This window comes from Chelmon rostratus, chromosome 7, assembly GCF_017976325.1.
Source record: "Chelmon rostratus isolate fCheRos1 chromosome 7, fCheRos1.pri, whole genome shotgun sequence".
Lineage (NCBI taxonomy): Eukaryota > Metazoa > Chordata > Actinopteri > Chaetodontiformes > Chaetodontidae > Chelmon > Chelmon rostratus.
Window position 1 is genome coordinate 1,624,154 of NC_055664.1, and position 14,165 is coordinate 1,638,318.

At 40.4% G+C, this 14,165-nt stretch overlaps 1 protein-coding gene across 5 annotated transcripts in view; it reads left to right on the top strand.

Annotated features, from left to right (window-relative positions):
* Positions 1 to 14,165, top strand: part of myo18ab (myosin XVIIIAb) — a 135,710-nt gene that overhangs the window by 63,286 nt on the left and 58,259 nt on the right. For all 5 annotated transcript variants that reach the window (XM_041939928.1, XM_041939930.1, XM_041939929.1 and 2 more), the window contains 6 exons: positions 1,136 to 1,277; positions 1,404 to 1,563; positions 2,386 to 2,572; positions 3,404 to 3,611; positions 3,852 to 3,961; positions 10,642 to 10,707. In XM_041939928.1, coding sequence (XP_041795862.1) covers positions 1,136 to 1,277; positions 1,404 to 1,563; positions 2,386 to 2,572; positions 3,404 to 3,611; positions 3,852 to 3,961; positions 10,642 to 10,707 — 873 coding nt within the window. The remainder of the gene's footprint in view (positions 1 to 1,135; positions 1,278 to 1,403; positions 1,564 to 2,385; positions 2,573 to 3,403; positions 3,612 to 3,851; positions 3,962 to 10,641; positions 10,708 to 14,165) is intronic.

Below are 14,165 nucleotides of genomic sequence, written 5' to 3' on the forward strand. Positions count from 1 at the left end.
TTTTTGTGATTAAACCTATGTCGACCGTTTTTCAAGGATGTGGAAGGGATTTACAAACAGTGTCGTTCTGTTGATAGAGGTAACAGATCAGAAAGCGCTGCTACAGGTCCTTTTCAAGACAAAGAGAAATGGTGTATTTGGTTTTAATTTGGAATTGAAAAGGCAAACACTGTATTTCACCTGATACAGGTAGCAATGGTAAATCTGTGGCTTGTAAAAAATCCCATCGGGTGGACCAATGGGGGCCAGCCACTCTATAAATAGACTAATAGCAGTAGAGACAGCCAGGGAGCAAGGTTCAAACATTTTGACTGAAAAGAAGAGCAGATTTCAATCATGATTGCATTACTTGCATAGTTGACTTGTATAGCACGTATAAATGTCTTGTTAGAGTTGTGCACAGGGTGACACAAAGAGACAGACAACCATTCACGCTCACATTCACACCTACAGCAACCATGCAGTGAAAATGAGTCTGAGGCGCGACAGTAGCCAGTTTGCCTCATGTGTCAGTGGAAGACACACAGTGCAGCAGCTTGGATGCCTTGTAATGTCCCAACAGAAAGACGTATCTTGTCCATTTTAACAATATCTACAACATATTATGTGACGTGAACAGTAGGAGCAGAAAGTGGTCTTCATACACAACTGCAAACATGATGAAGAGGAATAGCAAATTTGTTGCTGGAGCTGTCAGGTAGAGCAGTGAAGTCAGTCCCTGGCATCTTACCCATCATCTCTGTATGCCACACAAGCTGTCCTAGATTACAAGCTTTCATTGGTTGTGGTCTAATGAAACCATCTCGCAGGTGAAAATAGAATGAACAGTGTAATATATTGTTGACTTGTAGTGTCTGTTTTTATGCCAGCTTTCTTTTGTCTTTACTCTAATTTTTGAGTAAAACTCATGCAGGCATATCTCACTTTAAACTGGATTTAACTATGTTCTGTTTGCTTTTTGTTCAGTGTGTGGCTGCTCAGTACTTGCACATCATCTCATGGTCTTAAATGATGAATAAAGATTTCTATACACATCTTGCCTTGACCTCAAGGTTTTTCCATCAAGGTCAAAACAAGTGACTGTGAAAGAAAAAGACGGTGAGGTAGGATTTGTGGCTGTTGGTTTCCATCACAGGTGCGTACTTTGGCCAGGACGGATGAGGCTCGGGGTCTTCTGTGGCTGATGGAGGAGGAGGCTGTTCAGCCTGGAGGTTCAGAGGAAACCATGCTGGATAGACTCTTCAGCTACTACGGCTCTGCACAGGGGGAAAACAAAGGTGAGCGCTCAACCTGTCTGCCTGCAATCATTACAAGGTTCCTGCAGGTTGCACGAATGACAGACAGCACCGACCGTACTCCTGACATCACAAGGGAATTATGCATCTCTTTCCTGTGTGTTCCAGGGGCCAATCTGCTGCTGCGAGGGGAGGAGCCCCACCTCTTCCTGCTGGGCCACAGCCACGGGACAGACTGGGTGGAGTACAATGCTCAGGGCTGGCTGAGCCACGCCAAGCACAACCCTGCTGCCCAGAACGCTGCCACACTGCTGCAGGACTCCCAGAAGTAAGACCACTCAGCACAGCCACACATACACAATGTGCAGTTTGTTACAGCTGAGTCTGTGGTGATTAGAAGCAAGTGCTGTGTTGTTTATATGCTACCCATCCATTTGTCAAACAGTGTCTTTTTGGGTATGTTCCAAACTGAAAGGCTAAGACAACAGATTTTTTTCCTTGGAAAAACATACCCGGCATTCAATTCCTGAAATATCAATCTTCATTAGAGAATAGCAAAATATAACAGGTGGCGGTCGTACACACTGGCTAGAGTAGCAAGAAGAATAAAAATGCTTCTGGATTAAAAATGTTTCCGCGTCAGATTATTAAAGGAACGGTTCACCAAAATGACAAAAAACCTGATTTCATTTCCCAGTAGTAGCGTCTTTCCATTCTGATAGTTTGGGATTTACTTGTCAAGGTTGTGAGATATCTGTCTCTGAGTTGTCTGCCTCCACCTCAATTGGGGTGAATGGAATTACTTCATTGTAAGTCAGATTTATCATTTAAACAACAAAATCCCAAGAATTACGATATGTTCATGTGCACCTTTTTACAATGCCCATCTGTCGTTGCATAGAGCAACTAATTCAAATCACACTCACACCTCCAATATCCATAAGGATTTAGGAAAAAGAGAGATCCACTGTTTGAGAGCAGCAGGCAAGCCAGAATATGGGTCTCTAAACAGTAGAACAATAGATGGAATGGAATATGCCACATAGGCAGTCAGGTTAGCTCCCTGTATACTGAAGTATCAATCACCGGCTGATGTAGAGAGTAAATGTGTAAATGCATACGAATGGAATCCATACTTCTGGCACCACAGGAAGAACATCAGCGGGCTGTTCATGGGTCGGGCCAGTGGGGCTACAGTGTTGTCAGGCTCCATTGCCGGTTTGGAGGGCAGCTCTCAGCTCGCCCTGCGCCGAGCCACCAGCATGAGGAAGACCTTCACCACAGGCGTGGCTGCCGTCAAGAAGAAGAGCCTGTGTATCCAGGTGAAACTGCAAGTGGTAAGCGGAGTAAACTAAAAACTACATACTTAAGTAGTTTTGCAAGCTGGGTCTTTGTCATTGCTGAAGTATTTTACTGTGACTTTAATGGTTTCCATTGTTTAGAATTATTAAGTCAAATACTGTCGTCACCTCCACCCAGTGGCACAACAGCACAAGTTGCCTTGGAGCAAGTTAAAGGGAAACTTCGGTATTTTTCAACCTGGACCCTATTTTCTCATGTTTTTGTGTCTAACTGACTCATGGGGACAACAAGCACTTTTACTGGGCGTGCACTGATTGTGTTATTCAATTGAACAATCATCTGGGAGGAGGTTTTGAGATTTTGGGTTTGTGTCAGTGCAGACAATGGCTTATTAAAGGGACGGAGCACCTGAAGGAGGTACTCATTCTACTCACTGTTTTAAACCATTTAGATTGAAGTTAGCACATCCTAAACAATGTTTGAAATGATTTGGATTTGTACTCTCAGCCAACATCCTAGGTTTTAATATGTAAGTCTATGAACTGAGTTCAAGCATTTGAAGAGGTTTAACAATCCACAGAGGACATCTTAATTTCATTTTTTAAAGCCCATGCATACCCACACAGGTCTTTTCATTGATTCCTAAATACACCTCTCACAACAAAGTGGAATTGACAACACCTGTGTGGGGCGTCCAGTGAAATAAAAGAAAAATCCTGAGTTGCATCATGCAAATATTTTGCCGGTTTGCATTCAAGCACAGGCTGACACAATGTGAAGAGAATGTTAGATGAAACCAGAAGACACATAAAGTTGTTGCACTGACGGCTTTGCTGATATCCTCGTCACCCCCTTTCTGTTGTCAGGATGCTTTGATTGACATGGTGCGTCGCTCCAGGGTTCACTTCATCCACTGTCTGCTGCCCAAAGCAGAGGCAGTGGGTGGAGGAGGTGAGCCCCGCGTGACCCACGGAGAGAGCCCGGACTCAGGCCTTATGACTTTGAACGTGGGCCTCCTGAGAGCTCAGCTCCGAGGATCCAAGCTGCTGGATGCGCTGCGCATCTACAGGCAAGGTAATGAAGCACTTGTGGAAACCTTGGTGTTTATTTTTTGTTAAATTTAAAAGTATTCGACGACACCTGTGTGGATGTGCAGAGTAAGAAAAGAAAAATGTTCAGTTTAAGCTCGATTTTGTCCGTTGTCTCTTTTGAATCCCTGCACTTAGCTCCACTCCACCCCCACTAGCTGCAGACGCTCCTCTAACCTTGGTGTTTGGTGTATTTGTGCTCTCCTCTCTGTTCCGCTGCCTCCAGGATACCCAGACCACATGGTGTTTTCAGAGTTTCGCAGGCGCTTCGATGTCCTGACACCACATCTAACAAAGAAGCACGGCCGCCACTACATTGTCACAGATGAGAAGAGGGTGAGTGTTCAGCAGGTTAGCCTGATACTTTGGAGTGCTGCTGCATGTGGCAGGATAGTGACTGCTGATATGATGGAAACTACTCTTTCTCTTGGCTATTGTAGGTAGTGCCATGGATTTGAAAGGATGAGGCTGTTTTTATTTTAAATTTTGCTTATTGTTAACAAATCCTATGAAAAGAACACTACCTACAATGTGCAAGAATGTCCCTCAACCCCGTTTGTGGCTCTCGGCCCTAAAGCTCATTGGATCGTAATGAAAACATAAATGTTAGTACGAACCTCACAGCTCACAAATATGTAGTTTTACAATTGATAAATGCTCAGTAATTTCCTAAAACACTTGCCACTGCAGTTTTAAATAGGACTAAATCCTGTCAGTGAGTGTTTCTGGCAGCAGGATGGTGTGTGTGAGATTGAGTCATGTGTTCATGATAATGAAGGAACATACCACCTAGTGCAATGGCGTGGCTCACTGAGGCGTTATTAAAGGTTTTTGGACAACAATGGAGTTCTATGGTACAGGGGAATAAGACATCAGGGTTCGGATACATACACAAGCTGTATTAATTGTTGTTTTTTGTCTGTTAATAGCTAAATAAACATGAACATTAAGCTCATCCCCATGCACACATATGCATTAAGTACATAGTGGACCCTTCGTACCCTGTACATGACCCTGCTGTCCTTGTATCTCAAGCACACCTATACGCTCATCCTATCAAGAACAAGCCTGTCTGAGATTATTTCATCAAGAAAAACCTACATCTACCATGTAACATACCATTTGACAGTTTAGATTAAAAAAAAATAAACAAAGAAGACTGAAAATTATTGATTTGTGCTCTACCCATTCTTAATATGGGGTACGTCTGCCTGAAATCCTATTTCTGGTTTGCTTGTAATCCAGTATGATATTTTGTGCTTTTAATGCACACAAAACACAGTTAAGAGGAAAATGCATGCACTAGAATAAAATTTCAATAAAAATTTTTAAAGATAAATCTATTGCAACAAATTGAAAGTCAAAGAAATGAATCAAACTCAAATAAAATCTGTAGGAATGTACGGAAATGGCCGATCGTGCACATTTTGTAAGTACAGTTTTGGTGAGATCAGATTTAAAGAGGCGCTCCACCTCTTTTACATATCAAGGTCAGTTTTTACAAGTAATGGTGAGTGCTACTCAGCCTGTGAAAATGATGTCCTACCAAAAACATAAGAAAAAAAAATCATCAGGGTTATTTAACCCCTCATCGCGAATTTGCATCATACCGAAAGCAAAAACACAAAGAATTAATTTTTTACTATAATTCTAAATACATACAGGCGTCAAGGGGTTAATCTCAGTTTGAGTTTAGAGGCTGGAGAAAACCTGTGCTACAAACTGGAGGTGAGGAGTTTTAAAGACAACGCTGTTTTCCTGGTCTAATGAAAATATTCTATTCAGTTGCATTATGGGAAATATAGGATCCAGTGTTTTCAGAGCTTTCCACCCTACTAAAAAGGAGTAAAAGTGAGGATATCTCTTCTTCTGCTGCATCAATATTGATGATTCTGTCTCTTGTAAGTCCTCAATCTTTACGGAAGTCCAATACTAAATCACTGGAGTACCTCCTAAAAAATCCTAGCTTTTTGCCGGTCTTAGTCGATGTGGACTGTATGGATTATGGATATTCACTATTTCTCTTCTTGCCCTCCACATTCTACTCACCCGAAGTGAACAGAATCTCTTTATTCCTCCTCTCTTCCCACTCTCTTCTCTCTGCTGTCCTCTTCCTGTTCCAAGAGCGCTCTTGTGTGTAATTAATTATGATTGTGCAGGCTGGCAGCATACGGCTACTGTACTGATTAATTACTGGCGGTAGGAAGAGCTCTTTCTTTCCTCCTCTCTCCCTCTCTCCTCCCATTTTCTTGTCTCCTTCCACTTTTTTCTTCTCTCATTATCTTTCCATTCCTTTTGTATAGGAGGTAGAGCAGTTTAGGAACATCCCTGAGCATATGATGAATGTCTTCTCTACATTCTGTTCAGGCAGTGTATAGCAGCTTTGCACAAAGGCATGATTAGCCTTTATGAGTGGGAGATGGGGCTGCTGGAGGGAAAACATCTCGACTTCTGTACCTTATGTGCTGAAGTTTTTTTGTCTAAAAAGGTAACAAATGGTTTTCCTGATATTTAGGAGTCTCACTGGCTGAATGCCTGTCTATTTACATATCAGTTAAATGTGGAATATGACAAGAACATTGAAAATATTAAACTGGTTTAATTAAGCAGATCAAGCTATCTTTTCTTTCCCACACCACAACACACTGGCAGTGAAGCAGCTCACAAGATTCTTTGGAGATGAGTTTAGAGAGGACAGCCCACTCAGAGAGAACTAATGGTAGCCAGTTCTCTGGGGAGATTGGAAGGAACAGCGAAGAAGAAAGAAAGGATGGAAGATGGATGAAAGGAGACGGTCTGAGACAGAGAAGGGCGTATAATTGGAAGAATAATATGAAAGAATTGGTTTTCAGAGAAAGAGAAAGCGACAGAAAGAGAATATTGGTTTACTGAGACTGAAAAGTTGTTTTTTTTTTTGGTTAGGCGAACAAAAGGTCCTGTCTTTTTCCTGCTGACAGCCCAGTTCTGTCAGTTCCTCTTACAGTGCCATGTAGCTATGATGTCAGTAGCCAGATGGTGCACCTGCCAAGAGCTTTTCAGACCATTCAGGTAAACAGCAGAGAGAAGTCCACCACATCATACAAAATTCCTGTCGGTGTCCTGTCCTCTCCACAGAGGCTGATGTTCCATTTATGTTATTATCAAGTCATCAAGTCTTAGTAAGAAGCTCTTTCTGACAGTTTTGTAGACTGTGGTACACTGGCTATGTTCTCCTGAGGATGCCCGTATCTGTGGGTCTGTTCATCTGGCCAAAACCTTGAAGTTTCAAAAAAAAAAAAGGTCAAAAATGAAGCAGCAGAAGTTGAGACATCTGAACTTTTTTTGTAGTGTGGATTAGGGCTGAACAATCCAAAAAAGACTGTGACTATTTTTCCAGATTGCAGTGACAGTATGAGTCACAGTTTCAGTGGGAATGGTAATTCTTCCCTTTTTATTTTCACTGTTGAAATTCTAAAAATGATGATGATGTGATTTTTACTGGGGGTCGTCATATGGTTTGTAGGCCAGGCATCTCTGCAGCACCACAGTGTTTCATTTGTAATGATCTGTTGTGACACATTTAACCTCTGTCAAAACATTGCAGCTCCTGTCGTTTGGATATTGCACTTGGCCATATTGTGATTTCAGTAGTATTTCAATTTCTTGTTCAGTCCCAGTGTGGATCAAAGTAAAAATGCTGAATCCTGCACAGTTTGACAGTCTTTTGTTGGACCCTACCTTCCTGGTAAAAGCCAACATATTTCAAACTCCATTCCCCAAGTTTCTAATGAAGGCTTTTAAATGATTCTGACATTTAAAACTGGTGGAGTCCCCCCCCTTAATGATGTTGACCCCCTGATCTTTCCTGTAGTGGTCTGATGGGCAGAAAGCCACAAAGTGTACTGAGCACATTAATGCTTCCAAGAGCACGAGCTCATACCACTTTGGACACTCCGTAAGCTTTTCTGGAGTACTCCAGTCAAAATGTCATCTCTGTGCATAACATACTGTATCTTCTAAATGTGGCCATCTCCATGTTTTTGTGTGTCATTTTAAAGGGATCAAGTTTTTCAAGTTTTAACTTTTCATCATGTTACAATATAATGTATGATAAGACAGCACATTACAGTCAGTCCAAAAAGAATATTTGACGAAGACGTAAAACAAAACCAACCTGAGCACTAGTAACAGGAAATGAACAAGAAACAGAGGAAAACAAAGTACTTTCCAAATGTGATAAAATAGACCTTAGAAATAAATTAAGCACAGCATAAATACAACATGATGGAGAAAGTACATTAATACCTTAAAAAGGGTTTTAATTAAGTAAACTTTCTTTATGTACACTAAAAAGAACAGACCAGACTTCACAAAACATCCTATAGGAGCATTGGTCCTTACAATTAACAGTTCAAAAGAGGTGTGTCAGTCATTAACTTCAACCACTCCTTAAAATCAGGCTTTGTCTGACTTTTCCAATGACGGGTAGCAGTCCATGAGGCAGCAATAAAACCTGCCAATGCAAGCACAGTTTTGTGTTTGGAGATACCTGCAGGAGAGACTGTCTCTTCTGACAATGGTTTATGCAAGCACTCTCCAATGTTTTTGACTGCTTGTGTCCAGAAAGGAGAAAAAATAAATGAAGAAAAGAATCTGTGTCCTTTCATCTCCTTCAACAATTATTATTATCCATGAGCCCCATTCTTTGAAATGTAAAGGGTGCATAATAATACCTGTGAAGGATTTTGTAGTGTGACCTTGCCCAGTGCATCTCTGACTGACCACCTGGCACCAGCTACTATGGTTTTCCATACATCCTCTTCTATGTTTGCGTTGAGATCTCTTTCCGAAATTTTTGTTTCCCATCATCTTATATAATACTGAAGCTGATTGTACACTCTTTTCTTTTTTGACTTAAAACAACTCCCAACTCTTTATTATTTTCTCCTAATTTGCAGATGTGACCATAATTTCCTCTTATTATGGTCTTGGAAGGGTCATAACTTGTCTGTCTCTACAGATCACTAACTTTCTTAATATTCTTATCTAGCCATGATTCCCACAGGATGGGTTTTTTTTTTTTACCTATTCCAGCTGATGGGTTTCAGATAGAAGCATAGCTTTGCCTATATTGAGAGAGATGGGACAGCTCACAAGCTTTTGTCCGTGTCTCTCTGGAATGCTCCATACACCTCTGATGCACCTCTATGTGACACTGCCTCTGTTGGCCCAGAGGGAGCAGTAAGCTCATCTGCTATCAGTATCCAGCCAGGTTGATTGTCATTTCCAGTATCCCAATGTTTAGCCAACTTTACCACAACAAAGGATGTTCTGCACAATTGTACATTTGGTAACCCTAACCTCCTTATATTCTAAAATGTGCCAATTTTGTAGCCTGATATATATTTTTATATTTTCCTAGCAAATCTAATAATATGAGGACTGAAGAGCCAGAGTCTTTGGATAACCACAAAATATCATCCGCGTATCCCACCATCATAGCCTCAGAATATGCAGCAGTTAAAATAGGTGCCATTACATCAACATAGTTCTAATAATATTCAACTGATAAACCATCTAACCCAGGGGCTTTTCCTGATTTCATTAATTTGATGGCCTTTTGAATTCCCTCTTCTGTGATTGGAGTGTCCAAAATGTCTGCTTCATCAGACACCAGTTCAGGAAGATGAATTCTTGAGAATCATGTATTAATTTCCTCCACATTAACATGACTGTCTGAGGTATACAGATGTGAGTAGAAGTTCTTAAAGACTTATTTCCTGAGATGTAGTCACCACTTGTCCTTATTCAAGTTTAATACCTGATATAACTTGCATAGCTTCCTTCTTCTTAAACTGCCTTGTCAATAGTTTTTACAGAAACTTAAGGGTCTAGATATAACAAATTCAGCCCTCTCGTTAAATATCTAATTGAACTCATATTTAATATCACATATCTCTTTTAATAAAGTCTCACTATAATTCTCCTGTAATTCCTTCTCTTTTTCCTTTAGCTCGGTTATCCAATACAGTGAGCAATCTTAAAGGATGATGCTGTCACCATGTGTCAGCTGACATCGGCTTCACCCCCCCCCCGTGACCCTGAGCAGTTATAGATAATGGATCGATGAGTGGAACTAAGTGGGCTATTAGTTGTTGAGAGAAAGGCAGTTTGACTTGACAGGACATGCACAAAGGGTGGATTATAAGAACATGGTCATGCCTTTAATGGTTGGACTTCTTATTTAGACCCACTAGTGTAGTCTTACATCATCATCCCTGAAGATGGAAGAATGTCCAATTAATGGGATTCTTAACATGATCATGCTCCAAAGGAGATCAACGATTTTTTGAATCTCATCTTGTCTAACCCCATTTTTGATACTTACTCGTCACTGGTAAAGTCTGTCTTTTCTATGTGGGATTTAAATTGCATGCCCATGCGCAAGAGATTCACAAAAAAAGTGCTCGCATGTAGTAGACGATGCAACCCTAACCCTGATGCAAAAGATAAGCAGCCTCTCTTCCTGTTGAGTAGCTCCTCACAGCGTGTTTGCTGCCTCCAGTGATGGGTATGCACACCAATTTGATTGGACTTGTTTCATTTACACTTTTGCTTTCAGCACTAGGAACAACAGGTGTCCAACAGGCAAATTACTCTGTTATTTAAATGTTCCTTGGCCTTTCCTGTAGCACCATCCCATTAACTTTGCTACTGGTAAGGCCATAAGATTAGGCAAATTCAACTCTTTCCTATTGTGGAATATAATAACTATTCCAGCATCAAATGGCAAAGAAAAGGGACCCCATAAGCTCCTCTGTCTGATTTTTTTTAGCCTTTTCAAGTCCCCCAAGGCAGATTGGTGAGATGTGTGTGTTTGTGTTAGCTGATGTTAAGGGGTTGTGGTGTTTGTTGCTAAGGTACCAAGCTACAATCCTTTGGGCAGGAAGGTCATGTGGTCATGTAGAGGTAAGGCCCAGAACCAACTGTGCTTGTTTTTGTGTATCTGTCTGCTGACTGTTTGTTCTGGTTTCCAGGCAGTGGAGGAGTTGCTTGAGTCCTTGGAGCTGGAGAAGAGCAGCTACCACATGGGGCTGAGCAGGGTGAGTGCAGTCACACACACGACACCTGTCATCTTATTATACATATAAGGACTGATACCTTTATTTGAAGCGGTGTATATAGAGAAAGGCCTTCTTACTATATGCATATTTTTCAAATGTTGGTAAGAAATGTCCCTATTTTGTGTACTAATTGTTCATTGATTGATTAATTATTTTTCTGTGTATGCTCCTTGCTGCTGTTGCAAACTCAGCATTTCCTCCACAATAATAATTCATGTTAAACAAATCATGTCTACTTTGCTGTCTTATGTTCTGTCAGTGAAACTCCCGCAGGAATGTTTTATTTTATAAGCCATACAGGGTCTCAAAGGATGTAATCCCTCCCTTTCCTGGTAGGCCTTTAATGTCAAACATGTACAGCAAATGTTGAGCATCTTAACAACTATCAATAGAACAGCAAAGCAGAGGCGACTGGAAATAGTAAGTGAAGAAAAACAGAAGGACTGAAAGCCTTCCAGTGGATCGATGAGTTTAATACCTCACTCTTGGCTTTAGGGTTTACCTTTGAATAGTGCTGAAATTGTTGAGTTGTTTTGACAGCATTTTAACACCTGGTTTACAGCTGGCACAGACTGATATTAATTAGTGACAGAAAGCAGCAGGTCAATATGACATGACTCTGTTGAGTACTAGGAATGGAATACTATCATGTGAATTATTATACCATGTGAAAGTCCACCTCCGTGTTTTTTACCCAGACTTTATTGACCCAAGTCGAATTATGTTTCTAATTATCGAGGAAAGACTGTGCTGCAAGTCCCAACATCTTTTCACTCAGCAACACTGCCAATTAAACAGATAATTAGAAACCACTTTCTTTTCGACTCACCTACTTTTCTCACAAAAGATGGTGGGCATCGAGAAATCAGTGCTGTTTCATTCCTCTTCAGTGGAAAGTCTTCACACTTCCATTCTCACCTTCAGTAGTCCTAGTGTGTTTTGTTTTAATCTTTTTTCCTTTTTATGGGGAGGAGCTAATCTTTGTGGCTCTCTGCTCTCGGTGACCCTTGCCAAGCAGCAGTCACACACTGCCAGACTCCAACTCTTTGAGACAGAAAAAAACAGCTAATCACAAGGAAAAAGACAGGCCGATGGTTTTGTTAATTAGATCTGTGAATGTCTGTGGAATAAAGAACAGTGAGGGCCTTGAGCTGTCAGTTAGAGAAGTTACTTGGCAGATATTGCAGGGGGTTTAACCTTGCCTTAGTGTTGGTGCGTGTCAGTCTATACTTGGCCTGCTACTTTTCCCAAGTTCAGATAAAGTTCCAAATCAGAACTTTTTCTGTTCTACGGTGTTGTTGGTGTTGTTTTTGTTACTAATACCTCTTGTTTCACATTATTTTTACTGGCAGATGAGACAGACACACAGGCCCAACCAAATCACACACTGGGCCACTTTCTTTCTATTTAATTATGCTCTGTACCTCATGCAGTGCGAGGATCATTTTGAGTAATGAATAAATGAGCTGCAGCAAAGTGGAGAATTAACAACATTAATGTTTTAAAAAACTGACAATATGAAAATGATTTATTATCACCATCAATATAATATCAATAAGGTCCATTGCTTGAAATTGGTGAAACAAATATTCACGGCACAATTAATGCTATTGAAAGCTATGTATACGATAGTCAATGTCCTTTAGAAACCACCAGCCCATTTCTAAAAATATTCATACCAGGGTTGGTTGAGTTAGATGAACACTTTAAATGCTACTTTTTAAGTATCCTTTGTCAGAAAAACAAGAAAGATGAGGATTCCTTTAGAAGAGTCTTTTAGTGGCAACAAAGAAAGCCACAGTTTAACAGCTACAGCTTAAATAGCTGTTGAGGACAAATGAGGTTACAATTCAGAAGTTTTGGCTGTACTTTGGCTGTGCATAAGTCTGCCATGACATACAATACAATTGATAACAATACAATACAATGCAATACAATCTTGTCAAGGGCCTCAGTATACTTCAACCAAATTGCTCCTATTGTCCAACAGTGTCGAAACTCCTTTCCCCAGACAGTTGGAACATTAAAATATGGGGCCTACAAACTTTTCTTACTTTCCAAAACTTACAATGTGACAGTTGTGCCCACTTTAAATAGCAACTGGCCAGGTGTATGAAGGTGTGAAAGTAGGCAGGATTCTAACTACTACTACTTTTTTTTCTTACTTCTTTTTTTTGAGACCAAGGTGATTTTTCTATTTTTTTATATGCACAATTCCCTTCTCATTTGTCCATCCCACCCCATCCCAGGTAGTGCATCCCAATAAAAAAATTATACCAGTAATAATAATGATCAATAGAAATGAAAGTAGATCTAAACACAGGTAAATAAACAAAAATCTATATATATATAAAAAAGCAGAGTTAGTTTCTGTCTGAGGTTTCAGAAACAGTAAATGAAATGTTTTAAGTTGAGTTAATCAGGAAGGGATTTTAATAATGGTTTCTTGCTAATCTGTGCTTGGAAAGGTGGGTACGATGAAAAGACCTTAAATTGAATAACACCTAGTTTTGTACATGATGTGCCTGAAAGAGGCAGAGGAATCTGTGGAGAGTGGTCATTTTGTGAGTTTATCTTCCATGCCATGACAGATAAATTGATCTTTGTTTTTTATTTTTTTTAATGATGAGTTGCGTGGGCAGACCACCTTGTAGGATAGCAAGAGCTAGGTTGTTGTGAAGTTGATCTTATATCCCAGAAAAGACACCAAATCTGTGCAACACATGAACTATGTGGAGAATATTCTGCACCGGATCAGACACATCAAACAATATGTCGTCTGCATAAAGAGGCAGCTTATGTTCTCTCCAACATTTAGAAATTCCATTTATTGTCAGAGATGATTTTAACATAACAGACAGAGGATTGATGGTAAATGTAAAATGAAGTGAACTTAACAGACAACCTCTGGTATCTCCCCAGATGCTGCAAAGGGTATGCTTCTGATGTTAGAGAATGAGGTGTGACCTGTCATAAAGCCAGTTTGATCATCTGTAACAGGTGTTAGATGCCAGACAGGTGCTTTAACTCATATTTTGATGAGGAGATGGGACAATATGGCCTCGGTGAAAGTGATATAGACGCCTTTGTCTTTGTCTGTGGCAGGGCCCCACTGTCCATAGAGTCATGAAACATTTGTAAATAAGTTAATTTAGCAGGGTTTTTTGAAATAAAATTCTGTGGCAGGTGCTAGATGCCAGTATCCTTCTGGAGTGCCACTTTCATTACTGTGGTCACATTTGAAATTTCTGTGTGTTTCTGTCAAACCACCAACCTTCTGATAGGTGGACGACCCCTCTACCTCCTGAGGACTTGCATTTTAATAGACGTGCGAAAGAAGAGCAGCCTTTTCCCTGTCTTTGTATGAGATAATATCCCCACTTAGTATGACTTTTAAAGCCTGACAGAGCAGGGAGGGAGAAGCTGTATCTTTCTTT